The sequence below is a fragment of the Dreissena polymorpha genome, chromosome 6 (assembly GCF_020536995.1).
Source record: "Dreissena polymorpha isolate Duluth1 chromosome 6, UMN_Dpol_1.0, whole genome shotgun sequence".
Taxonomy (NCBI): domain Eukaryota; kingdom Metazoa; phylum Mollusca; class Bivalvia; order Myida; family Dreissenidae; genus Dreissena; species Dreissena polymorpha.
The window spans coordinates 86,612,512-86,636,605 of NC_068360.1; the positions used below are offsets into that span (position 1 = coordinate 86,612,512).

A 24,094-nucleotide genomic window follows, 5' to 3' on the forward strand; every position below is an offset into this window, starting at 1 on the left:
TCATCCTAGATATCATTGGGACAAATCTTCTGAGCAAGTTTCATGAAGATCGGAAAATTAACATGACCTCTACAGTGTTAACAAGGTTTTACTATAGCCATATAAGGAAAAATGCCCCGCCCCCTGGCGGCCATGTTTTTCAACCAACCGGCATCATTTTCAAACTCGTCCAAGATATTATTGGGATAAATCTTCTGACCAAGTTTTATGAAGATCAGACAATAAATGTTGCCTCTACAGTGTTAACAAAATCTTACTATAGCCATATATAACCATATAAGGAAAAATGCCCCGCCCCTTGGCAGCCATGTTTTTCAAGCAAACGTAACCATTTTCGAACTCATCCAAGATATCATTGAGTCCAATCTTCTTACCAAATTTCATGAATATTGGACGATAAATGCGGCCTCTAGAGAGTTAACAAGTCAAATGTTGATGCTGCACGACGCACAACGGACAAAAGGCGATCACAAAAGCTCACCATGAGCACGTTGTGCTCAGGTGAGCTAAAAACGGGATCCAAGCACCCCTGGCGTTTTATTGGACACAGTGTTATAATGGACAGCACTATATTGGAGTTACAGTGTACCTATACACAAGAAAAGGCTTATCTCAAGGAAATTTTTCTTGCACGTAATTACCCAAAAGAGGTAATAGACAAAGCGCTCAAAAAAGTGTCTATGCTTTCTATGCAAGAGTGCACAAGAAGTTAGTGTTAAAGAGTCAGCTAATATTAAAAATATCCCATTTGTATGTACTAACAACCGTTCACTGCCCAACATTGGGAAAATTCTTAACAATTACTGGCATCTGCTTAAGTCTTCCCTTAATAAGAGTCACAGTGAAACAAGTACAACAAGAGATTGCCAAGCAATATGGTCCCCTACCGGTGAAACTCCATCATTGTGATTAAACAACTTTTTTATATTTTTTTGTTGTTGTTGCCATAGCAACCAGATTTTTTTACGTAGGCACAAAATGAAATGACATGCATAATCTCCATATTGCCATCTATCCATGTTTAAAGTTTCATGAAAAAATATTAAGAACTTTTTAAGTTATCGCAGGATCCAGAAAAGTGTGACGGACTGACTGACTGACTGACTGACTGACTGACTGACTGACTGACTGACTGACAGACTGACAGACAGACAGACGGAGTGCAAACCATAAGTCCCCTCCGGTTTCACCGGTAAGGGACAATTATAAGCCATTAGTGGCTTTCAAAAGACCCAGACACTTACAGGATATCTTAGTACATACAAATCTTAATAAAAATAGAAAAATCCATTCAGTTATGAAGTGAAACAGAAAACCATTCACACATTGTTACTAGAGCTTTGTCACAGACATGACGTAAACCCCCACATGCCGCAGTGACACAGACTATTTTGCATGCTGTCTTCACAAATGGTGATTTTTAAGAATTATTATGCCATTATTATTTATGGCCATTTTGAACTCTTTTTAATTCTTTAGCATGACACGCTGTCCAATGACTGTGAACAAAAATTCAAGTACAGAGTCATTTTAAAATCTCACAATGAATGACATAGTTATGGCCCGGACAAGCTCATTTATGGCCTTTTTTCACTTTTGAACTCCAAGTGCGACCTTTACCTTGAAGATATCAACGTAATTCTTTTGCAAGACAAATTGTCCTATGATTGTGAACAAATGTACCTAGTAATTTGAAAATCTCACAATGAATGACATAGTTATGGCCAGGACAAGATCATTTACGGCCATTTTTGACCTTTGAACTCACAGAGTGACCTTGACCTTGGAGATGTCGACGTAATTCTTTCGCGCGACACACCATCCAATAATAGTGAACATATGTGCCAAATGCTTTTAAAATCTCACAATGAATGACATAGTTATGGCCCGGACAAGCTCATTTATGGCCATTTTTGACCTTTGAACTCAACGTTTGACCTTGACCTTGGATCATATCGACGAAACTCTTTCGCGCGACACACCGGCCAATGATGGTGAACAAATTTGCCAAATTATTTTAAAATTTTACAATGAACAACATAGTTATGGCTCGGACAAGCTCATTTATGGCCATTTTTGACCTTTGAACTTAAAGTGTGACCTTGACCTTGGAGATATCAACGCAATTCTTTCGTGCGACACACTGCCCAATGATGGTGAGTAAATGTGCCAAATGATTTTAAAATCTCACAATGAATGACATAGTTATTGCCAGGACAAGCTCATTTATGGCCATTTTTTATCTTTGAACTCAAAGTGTGACCTTGACCTTGGAGATATCGACGTAATTCTTTCGCATGACATACCGTCCAATAATGGGGAACAAATTTGCCAAATGATTTTAAAATCTAACAATAAATGATAAAGTTATGGCCCGGACATGCATTTGACCTTTCTTTGAACTCAGAGTGTGACCTTGACCTTGGAGATATCGACGAAATTCTTTCGTGCGACACACTGTCCAATGATGGTGAACAAATTTGCCAAATAATTTTTAAATCTCACAATAAATGATAAAGTTATGGCCTGGACATGCATTTGACCTTTGAACTCCCAAGTGTGATCTTGACCTTTGAGATATTGACGTACTTCTTTCACACGACACACCTCCCATGATGGTGAACAAATGTACCAAGTTATTTTAAAATCTAACAAGGGCTGTTTGTAAAACATGCATGCCCCCCATATGGGCTGTCCGTTGTAGTGGCAGCCATTGTGTGAATACGTTTTTTGTCACTGTGACCTTGACCTTTGACCTAGTGACCTGAAATTCAATAGGGGTCATCTGCGAGTCACGATCAATGTACCTATGAAGTGTCATGATCCTAGGCAAAAGCGTTCTTGAGTTATCATCCGAAAATCATTTTACTATTTCGGGTCACTGTGACCTTGACCTTTGACCTTGTGACCTCAAAATCAATAGGGGTCATCTGTGAGTCATGATCAATCTACCTATGAAGTTTCATGATCCTAGGCATATGCGTTCTTGAGTTATCATCTGAAAACAATTTTACTATTTCGGGTCACCGTGACCTTGACCTTTGACCTAGTGACCTCAAAATCAATAGGGGTCATCTGCGAGTCTTGATCAATCTACCCATGAAGTTTCATGATCCTAGGCGTATGCATTCTTGAGTTATCATCCGGAAACCATTTTACTATTTCGGGTCACCTTGACCTTTGACCTAGTGACCTCAAAATCAATAGGGGTCATCTGCGAGTCATAATCAATCTACCCATGAAGTTTCATGATCCTAGGCGTATGCATTCTTGAGTTATCATCTGGAAACCATTTTACTATTTCGGGTCACTGTGACCTTGACCTTTGACCTAGTGACCTCAAAATCAATAGGGGTCATCTGCAAGTCATGATCAATCTACCCACGAAGTTTCATGATCCTAGGCGTATGCGTTCTTGAGTTATCATCTGGAAACCATTTTACTATTTCGGGTCACCGTGACCTTGACCTTTGACCTAGTGACCTCAAAATCATTAGGGGTCATCTGCGAGTCATGATCAATCTACCTATGAAGTTTCATGATCCTAGGTGTATGCGTTCTTGAGTTATCATCCGGAAACCACCTGGTGGACGGACCGACCGACATGAGCAAAGCAATATACCCCCTCTTCTTCGAAGGGGGGCATAACAATAAATGACATAGTTATGGTCCGGACAAACTTTCAGTTTAAAACACACTAAGTGACCCCATGACCTAGTTTTTGACAGGTCATGACCCATATTAAAACTTGACCTATACATCATCTAGATACAACTTGTGACCAAGTTTGGTGAAGATCGAATGAAATTTTGTGGACAGACCGACAGACAGAAAGAGCGACAGACAGACCGACAAAGTGACTCCTATATAGCCCCCATTACCAGTAATGGGGGTATAATTATATTACAGAAACAATTGGTTTTACCAGCTCTACATTTGGTAAACAATTTGCTATTAAGAATAACTTAAATTGTGCATCATCTAGTATTACTTTCTTAATAGCATGAAAAAAATATCTAAAACAGTATGTTGGTCAAACTAATCAAAAATGTAGTAAAAAAATGAATAGCCATAACTTTGACATTGTCAAGACTGTTTTACGAATGTCTCAGAATATTTCAATTCTGCTGGACATAACATTGACGATTTTTCTTTTTGTTCCTATTGAAAAAATACAAAATAACTGGAAACGCCTTTTAAAAGAAAGTTCTTGTATGTATTACTTAAGAACTATAGCTCACCTAAGTATGAATTTTAAAGTTCTATTCTAATTTTCTAGTTTTTAAGGTAGTTTTTACTGGTTCATTTAACATATTCGCATTCAAACTGCATTTTTCCAGTAATTTTGTATCATACCTGATCCTAATTTAGTAATCTAGTTAATGAGATAACATATACATATATCAACTATATGCTTTTTATAATGATTAAGAAATAATATTTTTCTATCATGGTTGTTGTCAAATAACCCACAGTAAGGTTTATAGATGCGTAGGAATTAAATCACGAGTGCGAAGCACGGGTAATTTGATAACACGCATCTATACTCCTTACTGTGGGTAATTCAACAACAAACCCTGAAAGAAAAATATTATTTCGATTCTAACACGATTCTGATTGATTTGGTTCAATTATATTTTAAGCTTTTGGACGTGAACTATATTTTTCAATACTTCGCCCTTCTTAGTACAAAGTTCACTATTTAGTGAAGTCATTGAATAGTACAAACATACGACGTCATTTTCATTCATAAATATTTTGCAAATGACGTCACTTTCTTTTATACCTAATGATAAAATATGACATTTCTGCAGTGAAATAACAGCAGTGAAAAGAACAGATTGTTATTTTCACCGATGAAAAGAACAAATTTTTGGAACTCCTTTTTCTATTCTTAGATTATCATAAATAATTTTATATTTATTTTCTACGATCACGAGTGAATTAAAATCGACATTGCACCGAATCCAACACATTCTTTATTTATTTTATGCTTTTTCTCCTTTTTACATTGTAAAAGAGTTTAACTGAAGAATTTCGCTGGTATAATGACGTCATTTCGTCACACTAATGACGTCATTTTGTGTTTTGAAATGTTTTGAGGCACGCCACGGGAGAAACTCCGAGAAAGGGTAACTTTTCAGCAAAGGGGAAACAGCTGTTACTTACTTTCTTGAAAAAGGGGCACAAAAGAAACAGAAAATTTGTTCATGTCAGTGTAAGATTGTTTGTTATTTCACTCATGATCATAGAAAAATAATATTTTCACTCTTGGTTGTGTCACTCGTGAAATTATATGTTCTATGATCAGTCGTGAAATAACAAACGATCTTAGACACTGACATGAACAAATATCCTCTATTTCATTGAGAACAAAAATCATAGAAACTTAATGACGTCACGTTTATCAATGCTACTGAAAAGCTTACATGCTATATATGTTGTCTTAATTACGTTTCCTAACAAAAAGCACTCTTTGTAGGCGTGGTTGCCACTTATCACCAAAAAATACAATTTGTTGTTTCATTACATTTATATACATGCTACATTTATTACATTTCTTTTAGAGCGGGTTTTAGCACGTGCATTTAACTGCAATATTTTCTTTATTTATTCAGAACTATTTTCGAAACATTAAGCTCCGCCAATATATTATTGCAGAATAACCCACACTTGATTTCCTTCTTTGTATATAGAAAACAAGTCGCGTGTAAGAATGTTATATGTTATTTTGGTTACAAATTAATTTTAACGCAAAATAGAATGTAACATTTTGACGTTGTTGCAATTGTCGTCATGTGATTGTGACGTCATTTCCATTACTTTATTACACATGTTTACTCCTGATGAAAGTCTTTTGTTTCTCTGTTTTCTATAATTATTTAAGGAACACAGACCTTATTGTATGTCAAAGATCACATGGATGTGCATTTAACAACAGAATGACATGAAATGCAGAGAAATTTAAGCAATCAAATACATCAAAAATTTAAAGTACCTGTCCTGTATTTAAATAGCAGTAGTTTTTGGCACTTGGCACGATAGAACCAAAGAATTTTATCAAACCTTTGTATGATAAAAATCCTTGTTGATTTGTTTAAATACTATTATATTCCACAATCATTTCTAACAGATCAGCATACCAGTCCTACTTGGTTACTCCTTTTTCCATAGATTCAAAAAGATCATGGCTAATCTATCTAACTGTTTAGGGGTCATTATCAAAGTGGTGTGAAGAGCTGATCACTGTTGGTAGTGATAACTTGAGGGGATTTATTGGCCATATCTAATTACAAGATACTGGTGTAGAATGCTGAGAGTTCAGAGGGTTTTAAACATTGCTCACACACCAAATGAATAATTTGATTGTAGAAAAATACAGGGGCATGCATTTTAATAGGTATCAAGAGGTAATTAATATTAAATAACTAAAGCACATTTTAATAAAGAGCATAGTGCTTGTATTTGAATGATGGATTAAAATTAAAAAAAAACAGATCAAAACTTGTACATAGTTTATTATTGAATTTACAACATGTTAATTAAACTATGCTATGTAAAGTATATGAATATGCGAAGAGTATGTAATGATCTCAGAGCATAATTATAATTATGTTATATAAAATTATAATGCAGATTATTTTTATTACACATAATTATCAAATTATTCAGAAGTAAGCAATTGAATATTCCTTATATTTTCAATGTACATCTATTAATGTTCATATAAACAAGTTGAAATAGCATTAATAGTATGCCACATAAACTCTATGAATTATTGTCAATTTATAATAATAGAATGATAAGCTGCTGTATACATTTATATTTAGTACTGTCATGATTGTAACCCAAACTTTTCTTGCAAGGACATTTCATGGAAAAAAACATTAACTTAGCATTAATAGTATGCCACATAAACTCTATAGAATTATTGTCAATTTATAATAATAAAATGATAAGCTGCTGTATACATTTATATTTAGTACTGTCATGATTGTAACCCAAACTTTTCTTGCAAGGACATTTCATGGAAAAAAACATTAATTTATACACCAAATACCAACTTCACCATTGTAATTCACATAACAAATGTTCACATAATATACATAACAGGTAACCATGTTACTAATCAGTAAGTTAAAAAACAAATTTTTTAATAAACAACTTTACAGGACTATCAACATGAGTATCCAGCATGATATTTGCTAGTGGAGTGTTGAACTTAAATTATATAATTAAATGAATTAATTAGATGTAGTATCCTGTGGTTGATAAATATTAAATACCAAAATGTCCCAACTTAAAGTCTTATCAACATGAATTTTGCATTGATCTACTTCAAACATATTATCCATCTGTGCACTACTTCATCAAACATCATGTTTCTCTCTTGTTTGAAATTCTTCTCTGTAAAATAACAGCATGCTTGTATTTGTGTACACTTATTTTTTAATATGTAACCACTTACACAAATTGTACATCTATTTAGATTCAAGACATAAATTCCAACACTATGTAGGCTAGCTACATAAAGTCAGTTGAAAGGTTGCGCCGTTATACGGTACCTGATCAATTAGATTTTAATAATGATTAATACTAACGATAACTAACATTATGTATAAACTTATCGATATCATGTGTTCGAACCCTTACAACTTCCTACACTATCAAAATAAAACATTATGTATATCAGAATTAAAGTAAAATGTAATTATGCAGCATAAGGCTACAAAATTTGAAAGCAACATTTTGCTATTGTAGGCATATATACCAGTATCTCCTTCTCTCATAAAATGCATTTCAAAGAAACATATTTTCCTCCAGCTTTCTTCAGTAAACTCATTTTTGTAAAATGAATTTAATGTTGTAATGCCACTTTCCTCAATTTTAAGTTCCGACAAAAGAACTTTAGATAGAAAATCAGCATTAACTATATGTTTGTATATCTCTTTTGTAGATGTTATGGGGGTTTCCTCTGACTGTTTAACTAATATCCCCTTAATTCCTTCGTAACCTGTCTACACACTTCATGTGTGTCGCGATATGACATGCAGTATTGCACTTTGCTCTCCAGTTTAAATAAAGGTTTTCCTTCAACACATTTTACACTGTGATCTTTTCCTTTCAACCAACTGAAAATGTTGCCACTTTTAATTGCTGGTTCAACTCCACACTTATTGTTTTTTAGAAATGCTTTGAACTCATCAAAGATAATATATTCTGAATCAGTTTCGTCAAAAACTATTCTAAGTTACCTCAGTCATGGAACATGAAAAGTCATTTTGGTTCTCAATCTGATAGAGTAAAGAAAACTATCTTTTAAAATCATAATAACTTATATTAGTTTTAATTTCAATCATTTCATATTACATGTTCGGTGCTTGTTACATGTCAAATTTAAAATGTAACAAAGGTGAACATAAAATTATTTTACTAACAAATTTCAAGCTTACCTGTTTTATTAATATAAAATATCAAAATAAATGTTGTATTGGCTATGAATATTTGGCACAACTGATAATTACACTGGTCGATAACTCTCTGAAACATGTTGCAGCATATTCAGATTTGGCCAGAGATAACACCTAGGTTCATTTATTATCGCCAAGCAGGCTGTTGTCAGCCTGACAGGGGAGTGTGCTTTATGACCACAGAACAGTTAACACTAATTAGTTCTGCTGATAAGCCGATGGCTAAAATCTAGCCGTCCTGGGAGTAACTGAGTAGGACTGAGTTGTACACTGGTGTGTAAACAGCAGAAAACAAAACTGACTATTTTCATAAAATTTAAGTTTGTATTTAATATTTTCAATGAAATTTGGCATACATATACTTTAGTATACAAACAATATGTATGTGTAATTTGGTGGTTGAAAGTTATATAGTTATTGACTTACAGAAAAAAATGTTTGTTGTCTGCTTGAAATTCAAATTTCCCTGTTAATGCTAAGCACCGCGCACTAGAAAGGTTATGAACTTCTCTCAGCCAATAGCTAGCGAATGACTCAAATCAAGTTTACATGTAAATACAGATGCTATGCTATTCCAAATGTCTGCTCAAACACGTGTTTCTATTTATAGACAAACACTCTGATGTTAGCAGTGAATCACTAGCAGATAAACCCAGCCTACTAGTAATGCAGGTTAACATTTTACCACCGCAAAATCAAGCAGTTCAGATCCGGCTTTTAAGACCGAGGTGTATATACCTTGCTTGGGGTAGTAAGGAGTCGATGTTAAACGAGCAAAACGGCATCAATGAGAGACAACGGATTACATTTGGTAACAAACTGACATGAAAATGGTGATTTATATTAAGTCATTATTATTGTGATTTCCGAACATTTGTATCAGCAAGTAAAACGTTACTTTAAAGCGGAAAAAACACTTGTTTGATTTATTATCTAACTGAACCATTTATTAAAATATACGTTTAAAAATCGAAAGTTGATTGTTTACATCAAAAGAAGAAGTTTTAAAGTAGTTAGTTTACAATGGCGACTAGAAGACTAAGTGATTCAAACGGAGACCATGCAGGAGACTTTATTGGAGATTTTTCTGTCTCACATTCTTGTGAACCATGTATGAAATGTAACGAGTTAAAAACTGCAACGATTTACTGCCAGGATTGTGAGGAATATCTGTGTGATACTTGCAAAAATCCACATACCGTGTACAAACCTGGCAGGCATAACATTGTCAGAATTAAGGAGAGAAAATCAGTCAGGGTTTTGCAGGCAAAGAAAAACATGAAGACATGTCAAGAGCATGGTAAGATAATAGAGTTTTTCTGTCAGGGTCATCCTAAGCCCTGCTCAACCGTATGTATGGTCAAGCACAAGAGATTCGATAGCGTAAAAAACTCAATTATTGCACGATTTACGGTTAAGCTACCCAGGGTCCTCAGGGACTAATAGTCTGTTTGAGTTTCTTACCTCTTTTACAGCCTTTTCACTATGTCCGTGTTTTGACTGGAACTCATGACATGTTTAGGAGAAATGAAAAGAAAGTAACGTTAACATCGTTGACCCCAACCGTAGAAGCATTTCGACAATGGATGATGATGATGATTATGATGATGATGATGGTGGTGGTGATGATGATGGTGATGTTGATGATGATTATTATGATGATGATTTAGATGCAAATGGATAATAATAATACTATTTTTTATAATAATAATAATAATTCTAAATTGTTCCGTTAATAAGTCGCATTATATTGTAATATTATTATTATTATTATTATTATAGTGGAACCAATTCCCATTTGCTTATCACCCAAACCAACGCAGTAATCCTTGAGCTTCTCGTGTCTGTGGATATCAAACAGACTGGAGATGATAAGGATGCACCTTTCCTCGATGGTCTTGACTTCCTACCAGACGGGAGACTGGTAGCCGTGGATAGCTTGAATAGTAAATGTATCATTATGGATGACAGTCTGCAAATACAAACAACGCCGTACAAGTTGAATTCAGCCCCTAATGACGTTGTATGTTTGTCTCAGGGTGAGCTGGCAGTTACGACGAGTGATAAAACAGTGTTACTCCTGTCCATGAGTCCCGGAAATGTCATCCGTCTTACCAAGAAGATAAAAACATCCACCTATGTCGACTCCATATGCTGCATGACCCCAACAGACATGGTTGTGGGTACATTCAATCATTCAAGTCCAGCGAGAATGATTACACATACAGGTGTAGAGTCTGACTTTGATCACGTGCTGTTTGAAAAGAAGACGTACAGACGTGATGATAGCAAGTGCACGTATGTCCCTTCAAAGAACACGTTGGTACTGACTGACAGGTCCGCTCACACTGTTTACCTGTACGACACCGTGAAGGGCAAGTATAAAGTAGTAACTGATGACAACATACGGCGACCACGTAGTGCCTGCGTCGGGCCGGGTGACACGGTGCTGGTGTGCAGTGAAGCGAAGAACTCCGTCGTACACCTAACAGTGGAAGGTGATATACTAGGTACCTTCCCACTGGATATGCAGGGGCCGTGGGCCCTTTGTATGAATAATAATGGCACGAGGCTGGCTGTGTCCAACAGAAACAAGAAAATTCAGTTGTTTAATATATCACCGGCAATGACTTAGGTGACAAGTAAGCTGTTATCCGCGTGATAATGCTTTCTTCACACATATTAAATATAAACTTCTTTTTTGTTGATGTTTAATTAATGCGACATACTTTTCCGATGAAATAAAATGAAAGATTTATCAAGATTAAATGAAACTTAAATTGTTTAAAAGAAGACCCAAATGTGCACCCATAAAATATGACTTTGCAAATATAATAATCGCATATACACAATGATACAACTCACTTCATATTTTTTTAAAACGTTCATGCATTCTGAGATAAAAAATTATGACTTCTGTCATTTATTTGTTTGACTGCTTAGTCATAAGTTCGATAACTACTCTTGTATGCCTTTTTGCTAATTACTAGTATCTTGTTTTATATTAATTACATTTAAATTAATATAAATATATTTTTAGTGAATGTATGTATTTTTATGTATAATTACATCGCAATAGGGATCCAGTTTTTTTTTAAACCAGAGCCCATTTCATAAGGTCTTACTAAACCCGTAATCTTGTGCAGGTAATCCAAATTGTACATCCGTTATCTAAGTCGGAAAGTATTGTTTTTGACGTGTCGGAAGGGGCATCCTATTAAAAACAGCCTCAGAAATGACAGCATGAATGTTATGTTTAATCTTTATTAAAATGTGATTAATTTTATTAGTGTTATTATCAAAATAAACTTTAAAACATTTTGTTTCGATATTATTTATAAACAAAATATAAACCTTTTGTAGTATTTTAGCATTAAATTAAAACAGCAACATGCAACTGACACTTGCAATGTTCATAGGAAAATACTGAAGTAAAAGTGGGACTCCCAAAATTGCTCCAGCTTTGCCTTTACAGATGGGCTCACCACCCCAAAGCCCCACCCTATCCGCTAGGACCCAAATATACCATTTTAAGATCGAATCGCACCATTATATGCGTAATTTAATTTGCATTTCAATACAATAATAAAATGTTTAGGGTTATTTACCTTTAATAGCGGGCACTATTACATGCGCGTGCATCTTTACAGGGCACTATTCAAAATAGCGCCCGCTGACTATGCGCGCGCATTTTTACCTGACCTGTGAAGTTTATATACGCAAAGAAGAAACAAATTTATGTGAGGTATAATAGTCTAAGTCATGAGTCGGAATTCAGTTAGTGCCATTTTTAATTGTTTCGTTGTAATTATATCAATACATGTTTCTGTATTAAAATTATTGTTGGTGCGGCAATATTGTTTAGTCATGATGAATCATTGATTTATCCGTACCAGTGATGATCAAATAATCATTGTTTGATTAGATTTTAAGTGTAGGTTTGTTCAGTTGTTTTTCTGTTTGGATTTTTTGTTCAGTCCATTCATACGTTAAACCTAGCTGCTCAAGTATTGATTTGATTTAATAAGATCAATTTCTTTTGCTGTAAGTTAAATGTTAATCTGCATCATTGATCAATAATGCGTATGTTATTTTTATGAGCCTATAATTTGTACGTGATATTATTTTAAACAAACATTCTAATATGTGTAATTTACGTGTCACATATAAGGAGTATCGTCGTTCTTTTTCGCCATACGGGGCTAGTAGATTTGTAGATTTGTTAACACATATTTTGCATAAAAAATTGTATGAATATTCTCTAGTTCTTTTTCTGAATCTTGTCACCAGACTTCAAGAATGGGGGTGACTTATATATACATAAAAAAGAAAAAATTGTTCTTAAATTGGGAATTCATATTGGTTTAAAACAGATAAAAGTCTATTTTTATTAGTTTATTAAAGTCTCATCAGCATATATACAATCACAACATACAATAAAACATAAGCATAAAATAAAATGCTGCCACTCGAAAGTAGCGAGTTATTAGAGACTTGAGCATTATATCAACACAAGAATCATAATATAATTAAAGTGAAATGAAAGGGAGCTAACCCCCGAATTCAAATTACAGAAAACTGAAACATGAACTACAGAGTTAGCTCTCTTCCAAAAACCATAACATTATATAGTCTCTACTTAAATCTGGATATCAGTTAAAATATCAGTTAAACAGCTTTTTACAATCTTAGAGTTATTAGACTAAGTCACATATGGCACAGTACAGTTAAAGACTATATTACATAATACAATTTTGATTGCCCCCACTGACCTCACCTTAAAATTTTCCATAAGAAATTAACCATACAATACTGAAAGAGAAAATAAAGCACTGTCTTACATAGTCATATATCGCCTATGGTCAGCCGATCTACGAACTGGTCAGTGGTGACACACAAACAAAGGGATTAAACATTAATTATCAAATTTAAAAGGTAATGTTAAATCATTTATACAATAAAATTCTTAAGCGTTAAAACAGTTTTCATTCTAGGTCGGAAATGACAATAACACCATTTTATTAATAATATCTGAATGACGTTTCAGTTCATAAGTATACTAGATATGATAACAAAACAAAAACAAACACTCACAAATTTTAACAGGGATTTGGTAGATGCACTAAAAACTTTAAATTTAAGAGTGACTGAGTCAACTTGAAAGGTGTGCACTCATCTCCCACCTAGAACATTAATTAACATTACAGCACACTAAAAGAAATACTTATATATGTATTTGCTACTTATACAGAATATTATAGCGAAGGTGAAGAATATTGTAACTGGTTTTAGTTGTAAGTTTAATAATATCATTGTTGGAGAGAATATAAACTTATCCTCATCACCTAGATTCACATATTCTGGTATCAGACTACTTGCTTTCTCCACCAATGGATATCTAATATGTTCATATGCGTTGCATGTAAGTAACACATGTTTTTCACATTCAACTGCAGTTTTACATATTGGACAAATTCTTTTATCAACAGAAATATTTTCATATCTACCAGTTTCAAGCTTTATTGGTGCTACTCCAATTCTGAATTTAGCTTGTGCAGACTTATGCTTACGGGGTAAAAATATTTTACAATAGTGCTCTGTTTTGTATTCGTTTTTCAACGATTTATTCTTTTAAGTTTAACTCTCCATTCATCAACATACATTGACATTGATTTAAGAAGAACTTTTTCACAAAATGACTTTGACGATACTGTTACACAGTTACGTGCATATTCTACTCAGTCTTACTTTTCCATGTATTAACCATGAATGGCCAATTCTTGCATCTAGTGTTACCTTTCATTAAACATGCAGAAAAAACCTAATAATTGACTCAGTTAACATCCATTCTAATAAATCTATGCCACAGTAGGCATACAGATCTCCACTGTTTAACATGTGGTGGTTGCCATGCTAACTCTCCATATAGAACTGCCGTAGGTGTATACCGTCCTATCCCAAGATAGTAACGCATTGCCCTATTCTGTATGGCATATATGCAGGAAAAGGACCTGTTACCCCAAATAGAAGCCATATAAGATATGACTCGCCAAACCATTGAATTGTACAGCTTAATAAAAAACCTCATATGGCATGGATCCCAATGATTTAGATTTGGAAATAATTAACCCCAATGCTCTACCTGCACTCTGAGCTAAACAATTAACAGTCTTATTATAATCTAGAAACTCATCAAGTAACACCCCCAGGTGGGTATAGTGTTCAACTATTTTAAGGCTATGCTCACCACATGTAAAATCAAATGAAGTTCTACATACAGATTGAGGCCTAAATGGGCAATGTTGCTTTTCATAGGGTTGAGTATCATAGAGTTTGATGTACACCAGTTTGCTTACACATTTAAAAGAAGTTCAAGATCATTTTCAGATGATTCAGCAATGAGTACAATATCATCTGCATATAGTAATATGGAGATCTTATCATTATCTATGTCAATTCCTTTTCCAACCGCTTAAATTCCATCTACTAGATCATTTATGAACAGATTAAACAGTAAAGGTGATAACGAACAGCCCTTTTTGAGTCCACAGTTTATATCGAACCATTCCGTTTTAAGACCATTTATTCTTACACAAGACAAGACTGAATTTTACAAAGACTGTATTGCGTGTAACATATTACCCTCAACACTTTTACTATGTAATTTGTTCCACAAAAGTGATCTGTCAATAGAATATACGCCTTACGATAATCTATGAGTGCACAAAATGTTGCTAATTATTTTTCTTTCTAGTTTCTATGATATAAGTTAAATATGACACATAATCAATTGTTCGGCGACCTTTTCTGACACCATTTTGCTCGTCTCAGAGTATATCATTTGATTTTGCCCATTTTGACAAACGGTCATTTAGTATTGTACATTGTATCTTATACATGGTGCAAGACAACGATAAACCCCTCTATGGCATCGGATCTCTCGGATCAACAGGACTTGATTTTGGAATGGGGCTTATTATTTTCTTACTCCATTCTGACGGAATAATTCCCTTGAAAAACAAATATACAAAATATAAAGAAAAGATACAGAACAGTCATTTTTCAATATTCCCATAGGTATATTATCACAACCCTAGGCTTTTCCATTTTTAGCCTGATTGACTGCTTTAAAAACTTATTCAACATATACATTATTGTTTAAAATCTCTGTATCACCATTCAAATGATTAACATTAAATAAATCATTGTCAATGCTTATGCTACTCACCTTATTATCGGTAGGTCTATAAAGAAGATGGCTGAAATCATTCTTTCATTTTTCAAGAACAATATTGACATCATTTGATACACCGTTTCTTGTCATAACTTCCATTGGTATGCGCTTACTCCTTGATTGTGAAACCCCTACCCTGCCAATGGTTTTCCAGAATTCAGTCTGGTTATTTTTGCAATCTGACAGTAACCCATTTCTTGCACTGTATGCGGTTTCCCGAAAAAGGTGTGTTTACAAGCCTCTTTGTCATTCCACATTTGCAAAAATGAAAAAGGCCTCCAGAGTAAACTGTTCTCGGGGAGACGCCAGATGGCAGAAGTAGCACATGTCAAGACACGGTCGGACCAGTCCACGAGCGCTTCATCGGCTTTTTGAGAAGCTTGCAGGAACTTAGCACGACTATTCTTTGACAATTCCTTAGCCCCGAATCGGCCTTCTTACTACCGCAGTATTGATCTGAATAAAAAGTATTCCCCCATTTGAGAGGAAATAGCAAAAACGTCTAAAGCTTTGCCGTCTAGGCTCCAATTAAGATAGTCCCGACTTTTTCATCAGTCCACTTACTTACTCTCAACTAGCTGGCATTTTTGTTTAAAAGCTTGCCAACTTCTCTTCCAATCAAAGCTTTTAGGCAACCGCTTAGGTTAACAATTCTGACATCCATGATCAGAGAACTTGCCAGGATCGCTTGATCAGTCACTCAATTAATATCTAGACTTAAATTTTCATGAGTGGTACCTAGGTGACGCACTACATTTGGAGTAGTGTTTCCTATGTAGCCTAAATGACCTGAACCGAGAAACTGAACAGTCACTTGACGTACCTCTACTTGACAAATATTGGTGTATGCGCCCATGTTACCTATATTTGTTATCTGTCGTGACCTATCACGTGACCGGTCATATGACCTAGAGCTTGAGAGAGTCATTGCGCATAGTGCGCATGTGACGTCTTGTGAATGAGTGTTCTTGAACTTTTTATCACGGTGCCTTAAACCACGACCTTTCAGCTCCACCTTACTTTTGGAAACAGCTCGACCTTTATGTGTCTAACTGTTAAAAGAATCATGATAGAGATAGAGAACACGACAGAGATTTGGCAAGAACTAGTTACATCTCTGTCTGAGTGCTCCCTTTTGACTTCATGATGTTTCGTGCGAATATATGATTCATTTGTTTTATGCCTCGCATACTCGTTCTTTTCAGTGCCCACGTAAGGTTGATTAATGTTTGGTTTATTTTGGGGTTACTAAAGTTTTGCCATTAAGAACTTTCAGGACGTTGCTATCTATTACTAGTCATTACTTGTCATTCGTGAATTTGGGATATCTGGTAGAAAGATATGTTGCCCCGTGATATCCCCTATTGCGGAATATGAATGATTTACTTTCGAGTACATTTCTGTAAGCTTATTCGGCCTTGAGACCGCTCGAGGCCGCTTCTTGCTTGTGGGAGCACTCACAATATCCCGCTAACCAGGAACCATCTTCAGCATACCCAGACAATCCTCTTCTACTGTTTGAAATTGAACTTCAGCATGCTGCACATTAGGAGTTAGGTCAAACATGCCGAAAACAGCTTCAGTGACAGGGCCATCAAATACAATTATAAACTGCATCTCGTGAGCGAAAAACGTACCTCGTCGCCAATGAAGTGATCATAAAGTGACGTAAAGGAAAAACTTACTAGCGCATAGGTCCCAAGCAAAGGTCAAGACAAAACGGTCTTGGTCGTTACACCACAGATACGTGCACACATCAAAACACAATGTATGAACCGGACAAGCATAACATACTCCGAATTCAGGACATAACATCAGCACCTTTGGAACAGGAGATGACAAACATGGAGATTTGTCAACAGCACGGAAGGAAAATATAATTTTTCTGCCAGGGTCATTTTAAGCTCTGCTGCACTGAATGCAAGATCAAACACAATAGATGCGATAGCGTAAACATTGTAGCTGGTGCAACCGCTGACAAATGGGCATAACTTTACCCCTAAATAGAATCACTGTTTACATTTGAATCCGATGCTGACGGTATAATTGCCGAGTGTAAGCATTCAGATACTGGCTTGAATGAGTCAATTGCACATATGTCTTCAGAGGTAGATATAATAAGAGATCGTTTAATAAAAATATGCTGTGTCGTTGTAGAACACTACACACCCACCCAACAGTACATCTATTCGAAAAAAAAAATTTAACTTTTAAAATATCAATGAACTGAGTAATATTAAAATTGCATCAACACTAACAGTGTCTAACGGTGTCTTTTCATAAAGAGCTGGCTACTCTTTTTGAGATGGGTAACGCACATAAACCTGAGTTATGATGGCGCCCTGACAGGTATTATATTGGACATGAACATAACAGTTGGTCATATTTAACGTGGGTATATGCCAAAATCATGGTTATAATCGTGGACTAATTGCCCTCATCCTATCAGATGGCAACATTGAGTATGTTGTCAACATCGACTCCGAAATCGTATTATATCGTAACAGATTTCATTAATTTTTATACACGCGTTTAAGCAGTTCTAGTAGTTCAGTAATATGACAATATAATGTAGATTCTTGAGTCAGATCGGCGTGAAATCGTAGTATGATATATCCAGAAAATCATAATGGCCAATCACCCTGGATCTTCTCGTGTCTGTGGATCTACCAAAGACTGAAGATGATGTGAACAAACCTTACCTTACTGGACTGGACTTCTCACCTGGTTGTCGTGGATGGCTTGAATTGTAAATGTTTCATATTGGCTGACCGACTGCATACATTAGGAACGCCTAACAAGTTCAACACATACTAATTAGACGTTGTATGTTTGCCTCGTGTGAGCTGGCAGTAATGACAAGATATAAGGCAGTCTGTTTCATGTCCGTGAGCCATGACAATATCATCGGCGTATCAGGAAGATACACACATTCACCTCTGTCTTATCCATATGCTGAATGACCCCAACATTAAAAAACATGTTTTGGAGTAAATACGGTTTTTCACCTGCAGTGAAAATGATAACGCAGGCCGGTGTATTTCATGAAAAATCTAGTTTCTCATGAGAACCTAGGTTATCAAGCGTAAACTAAGGTTTTCAAATGAGAACCTAGGTTCTCATGAAAACCTAGGTTCTCATGAGAAACCTGGTTTCTTGGGATTTCATAAACCTAGTTTCTCATGAGAACCTTGGTTCTCAAGGGAACCTGGGTTCTCCTGAAAAACCTGGTTTCTTGGGATTTCATAAACCTAGTTTCTCATGAGAACCTAGGTTCCCATGAGAACCTAGGTTCTCATGAGAAACCGAGTTTCTTGGGATTATGCGTCGAACCGCTTGCCATAATTAACCTCCAGTTGTCTCCCATTGCTTGGGACACGCTGGCGGCATATGTGTAGAATGAAAAGCAATAGACGTGAAACAGTGAATGTTACTCCCCAAAAACATTTTTTTAACAATGTTCAGACAATGCTAAGTAATATTCAACGATTCTTGTAGGAAACTTCTCGAGGAATGAAATTGGTATAGTAATCGGTCGACATTGGTCTGAACACGTTATTTAAAAATTAAACAGTTTATGAAATACATCTTTAATTGTAAATATTATTTTGAGACGACTAAACATTGAAACAAATTCAGATCAATCATTACACAATACATTGCTACAGCATTAAATGAGTTTCAGATATTCAGTTCCCTTGTTCGGGCCTCAAACGACTGTACGGTACAGTTTTCTATTTTAAGTATGTCTGTGATCTAGTAAGCAAACACTATGGTATAAATAGAAGTTTTATCTCTATTGATAATGTGTAATAATGTATTATTCAATTGTAAGATATTGGCAACACTGCAAGAAAAACGTATGCACTAAACACTTTGCAAACATATTTCAATAACTTGAGATATCTGCAAAAATAAAGTTCTTAACGGCGTGTTTACATTCTGTCGAGCCCGTGTGTAATCATATGTGAACCCCATTGATCCTGCGCCCTGAATAATATGTGTCCGGTATTCCAAACGAGCAAGTTTACGTCGTCCGACGCGTAATTCTGAAAACCTAGGTTCTCATATGCGTTGAACCGCTTGCCATACCCTATGACTTGCAGTCCGAGTATCTGGCATTCTGCGATGCGTTACCGGAAAGCTTTTGTCACTTCCGACGTCTCCATCTGGAAGCCCGCTTCTTAAAAAAAAGCAACATATATTAGCAGTCCAGTTGCCATAAGAAAGCAGTTGAGAGACACGTGACGCTGCTTTGCAGGCATTGAAGCCGTCGGTGGAAATCATATGTAGTGCACATTCCAAAATGAACGAAAATAACCAGCAAATGCTTCATATTATTTTACGTAGCATTCGGTACCCTAAGCGCCAAGGTTTGGCTCGGTTGGGCCATGATGCACTGCAGAGCAATTTTTACTGCAGCTATGGATACTACATGGCGATGTGGACACATCCGTTTATGCAGAAATCGTAGAAATTCGATACGTTCCTCCCATTGATAAGTTGCTGAAGATGATCTTGTCTATCATCCTTAAGCTGCAGCTGCAAATTTTACGACACTGTGAGTTACCTGATCGGAACGAAACGGGTTCTAGTTGGATGGGAATGCGTCGCATCTAAGATTGCACCTATGTATATGTTGCGTTCCATATATTAAAATGTTTTCCAATGATAAGTATATTCCACCAAGTGGATTTACTGTGGTGTAATATGTGCATTTCTTTTCTTTTGTTCCACTGAATGTAATTATCATAAAAATCTAGGTTGAAACCCACCGTACCCAGCCAAGGGTTATTCCGGGTAAGTACTGTATTTATTCACTTGTCAACACTGTTTTCTGATTCACGCAACATATCCTATGACAACATACGCAATTTCTAGGGAATGCACACTTTAAAAAATAACAGTTCAATCTATTACAAATTCAATTACTGTTGTGGAATCAACTAACATAGTTGTTTAAATAAACAGTTAAAAAAAGTGAAATACATTTTATCTTTAGTAATTATTATTGTACTGATACTATTTTTTAACGTTTTAATCAATATGTGTTATGAGCAGAATGATAATTCATTCACAGAAGAGGCCATACAAGTATGTACTGTCAACTTGCCAACAGAGAATCACATGCCACAAAAAGTTAAGTACTTCCATTAGAACTTTATTCTTTTGGCTTTTGTGTATAACAAGATGTAAAAATAAATACTAATATAACATGTTTCTGTATTATTATTTTGCCGTAGTAAACTATTGATTTTTTGCAAAAACGATTAATGAAAGTACGACAATGAAAAAATATCGCATGATCACAAAACTATAAAATAAACAGTTTATAAGCTCCCAGCAAACAATCTATATGGGACCAATATGGGTCCCATGTGGGCACCTATATGGGCCCCATGTGGGCTGCCAACATGGGACCCAGATGGGATGTGCAACCGGGCTTTACATGGGTCCCATCTGGGCTGCCCCATGAAAGTATATGGGGCAGCCCAGATGGGACCCATATGGAGCCCGGTTGCACTACCCATCTGGGTCCCATGTTGGCAGCCCACATGGGGCCCATATAGGTGCCCACATGGGACCCATATAGGTCTAACATGGGCATCCCTTTTACTCAATATGGGCTACATACAGGCAGCCCTTTAACCCAATATGGGCTACATACGGGTAGCCCTTTTACTCAATATGGGCTTCATACAGGCAGCATTGCACTAAATATGAGCTACAAACTGGTAGCATTGTATTCAATATGGGTACACAGAGCCTGTAAAATTTTGGACAACGCATTAATGGAAATTCAGGTTATGTTAGAAATAATATGTAGGCTGCAATCATGAAATACTGTGTGTTCAAATTGAACATCAGACAAAAGATTCTTGTACATGTACTTCAAATTTCATTTTTTTAAATGTTTTATCTATTTCTTCTTGCTGGAACAGAGTGATATCAAAGGGTTTAAGAGCTAAATAGCATTATCCTGCAAGAAATACAAGGTTTTTGTTAAAAGACTTAAAAATTTATTGAAGTACTCTCAACTTTTATTCACATAAAGTATTACACACATATACATGGATACATGATACATACATAGCAGGAGGATCCCACATTAACTATTCTACCAGAAAATTCTAAAATAATATTTTGATTCTTATCTTTTTGAATGAAACATCAGCACAAATATTTACATGAAGTTGCTAACGAAAACATGTTTCTTTCTAATGTTCTATCCACATGGAGTAATGTTACTCATAATCTATAAACCCAAACCAACAGTAAAACTATTTTATGGAACAATAAAGACATAACTTCAAACAATAAGACGTTTTTCTATAACATTATATATGTCGACCAGTTAAACGACTATAGAATTAAGGACTTCTATTATTTTGATATTAAATATATATTACATATACAGAATACATTCAAGTATTTTCCTGATGTACTTCACATTACTCAAAAGCATACCCATGCATATTAAATCTTTAACCAATACAAATAACACACCATGTACTCAAAGAACATTCGTAGAAAACATACTTGCAAGACTAAACAAAACGAACAAAATGTTTTATAAACTACAAATAAAAAACCCTGCAGAAAATCCAAAACTCAAATAAATGGCAAATCCTTTTTCGAGAACAAGTCCATATTATTATCTTTGATATCTTCATACATTCTAGTGTTTTTCGTAATTGCACATGATATATATATGTCTTTTAAAACCTTCAAAAACTGGAATGCTGTTTCATCTTTTGCAAAGGAATATATACCATTTCATTTCCAGATAAAAAAGATTGTATGCTTTCTTAGAAGATGAGCCATAAAGGAATGGTTTAGGATCAATGGAGAAAAAACTGTCAATTACATTTACAACATTGCTTAATATATTTGATAAAAAAGCTTGAACTATACAGCAGTCCTAGAAAAGATGGATCTTAGCTTCATCACCAAGACGCTCTTCAAACTCATCCATTTGCTCAAATGTTCCAATTGGAAGACTGATGTTCTCTGGCAGTTGCATTGGCTGGTCATCAGTAGCTGACCTAGCCAAGAGCCGCTGCAGCATCCGCTTCATTTCCCTGTTCTTGTCTCTCATTGTTTCCAACACCGTTAAAATCTGTGTAACTGCATCTGAAGACTGAGTAAAAAAAAACTGTACCTAAAATTATGTTGACAATAACACAGCTGGGTCGGATATTATTATATCAGATGTGTGCTGATATAACGGCGGCAGGCCGGATTTGTCCCAACAGCTGTTGTACGGCTAGGGCTGATTATAGCAACTTGCACCTATATGCCCGTCAACGTCAATTTGTTTCTTTTAACAGTAGAAGTATGTATTATTATAGATCACTAAATGACTGTGTATTTTATATTTTTATAAGTTGGATTATCTGTTTACATCAATTATTTATGTAATTAACTATCAGGCATTTTATATGCAGTAATTCCAAAACTGAAATTATTTTAAGTTCAAAGTTTCAAGCACAAAAATTAGTTACTTTGTCCTATGAACTGTCTTTGGGAAGGCTCTTCAGTAGAGCTGCAACGATTCGATCCGATTAATCGAAAATCGATTCGAAATGCTTCGATTCGATTACGATACCAACCCTACCAAATTCGATTCGATTCTTTAACATATATACATATATATACATAGATACGTAAAGAACGCTGTATTCTGACTATTGATACGGGAAGGTGAAGGTTTTATCTTTACCTGTAATTACGACGCGCGCGATTGGTTGCTTATTACTTTAGTCATCCAATCAATAAGCGCGTTACGGTCTACTTTCGGCAAAAAGCGTCAAAATGGCTGAACAAGTTGTTGCCGACAAATTGAAATTATCAGATGCGCCTAAGAAGCTAAAATCAAAAGTGTGGCAGTATTTTGGGTTTCGGGATGGTAGCCCTACCGATAAAGCAAATTGTAAACTGTGCTTCACGGATGTGGCGTACGCTAAGTCCGGCTCAACCATTAATCTAATGCAACATGTCAAACGCAAACATAACGTTGATTTAGCAAGACTAAGAGGTCGCACAAGTGCAACAACTGAAGTCGCGAGCCAGAAAAGTAGTTCTATTTCTGTTGGAATTCTGTTAAGTTTATTAGAGAATGTGATTTGTCCTACAGGTAACAGGTGATGCTGTCATGGCACAATGGTAGACATGCTTATAGAGGTTTTGGGTAAAAGTATAATAGTGATAGTACTACCATTCAACTGATTCCAGATACGTTGTTATGATTATTTATTTATCTTTTATATTATTGTGTAATCAACACAATCTTCTAGTCAGAAGTTTTTATATTAAAATTCCTAATTTGCTTTTCTTTTTTATGTGTTGTATTGAAATCACATTTGAACAGAAATGTTAATTTTGAGGC

General features: G+C 35.4%; 1 protein-coding gene across 2 annotated transcripts in view; it reads left to right on the forward strand.

Annotated features, from left to right (window-relative positions):
- Positions 1 to 9,194: 9,194 nt before the first annotated feature.
- LOC127836643 (uncharacterized) overlaps positions 9,195 to 24,094 on the forward strand; it is a 318,189-nt gene continuing 303,289 nt past the window's right edge. Inside the window, exons 1-2 of one of the 2 annotated variants that reach the window (XM_052363325.1) lie at positions 9,195 to 9,771; positions 10,254 to 11,106. In XM_052363325.1, the coding sequence (XP_052219285.1) occupies positions 9,758 to 9,771; positions 10,254 to 11,106 (867 nt within the window). In that variant the 5' untranslated portion in view covers positions 9,195 to 9,757. Of the gene's footprint in view, positions 9,772 to 10,253; positions 11,230 to 24,094 lie in introns of those variants that run through there. The other variant, XM_052363324.1, reaches the window with a different exon arrangement.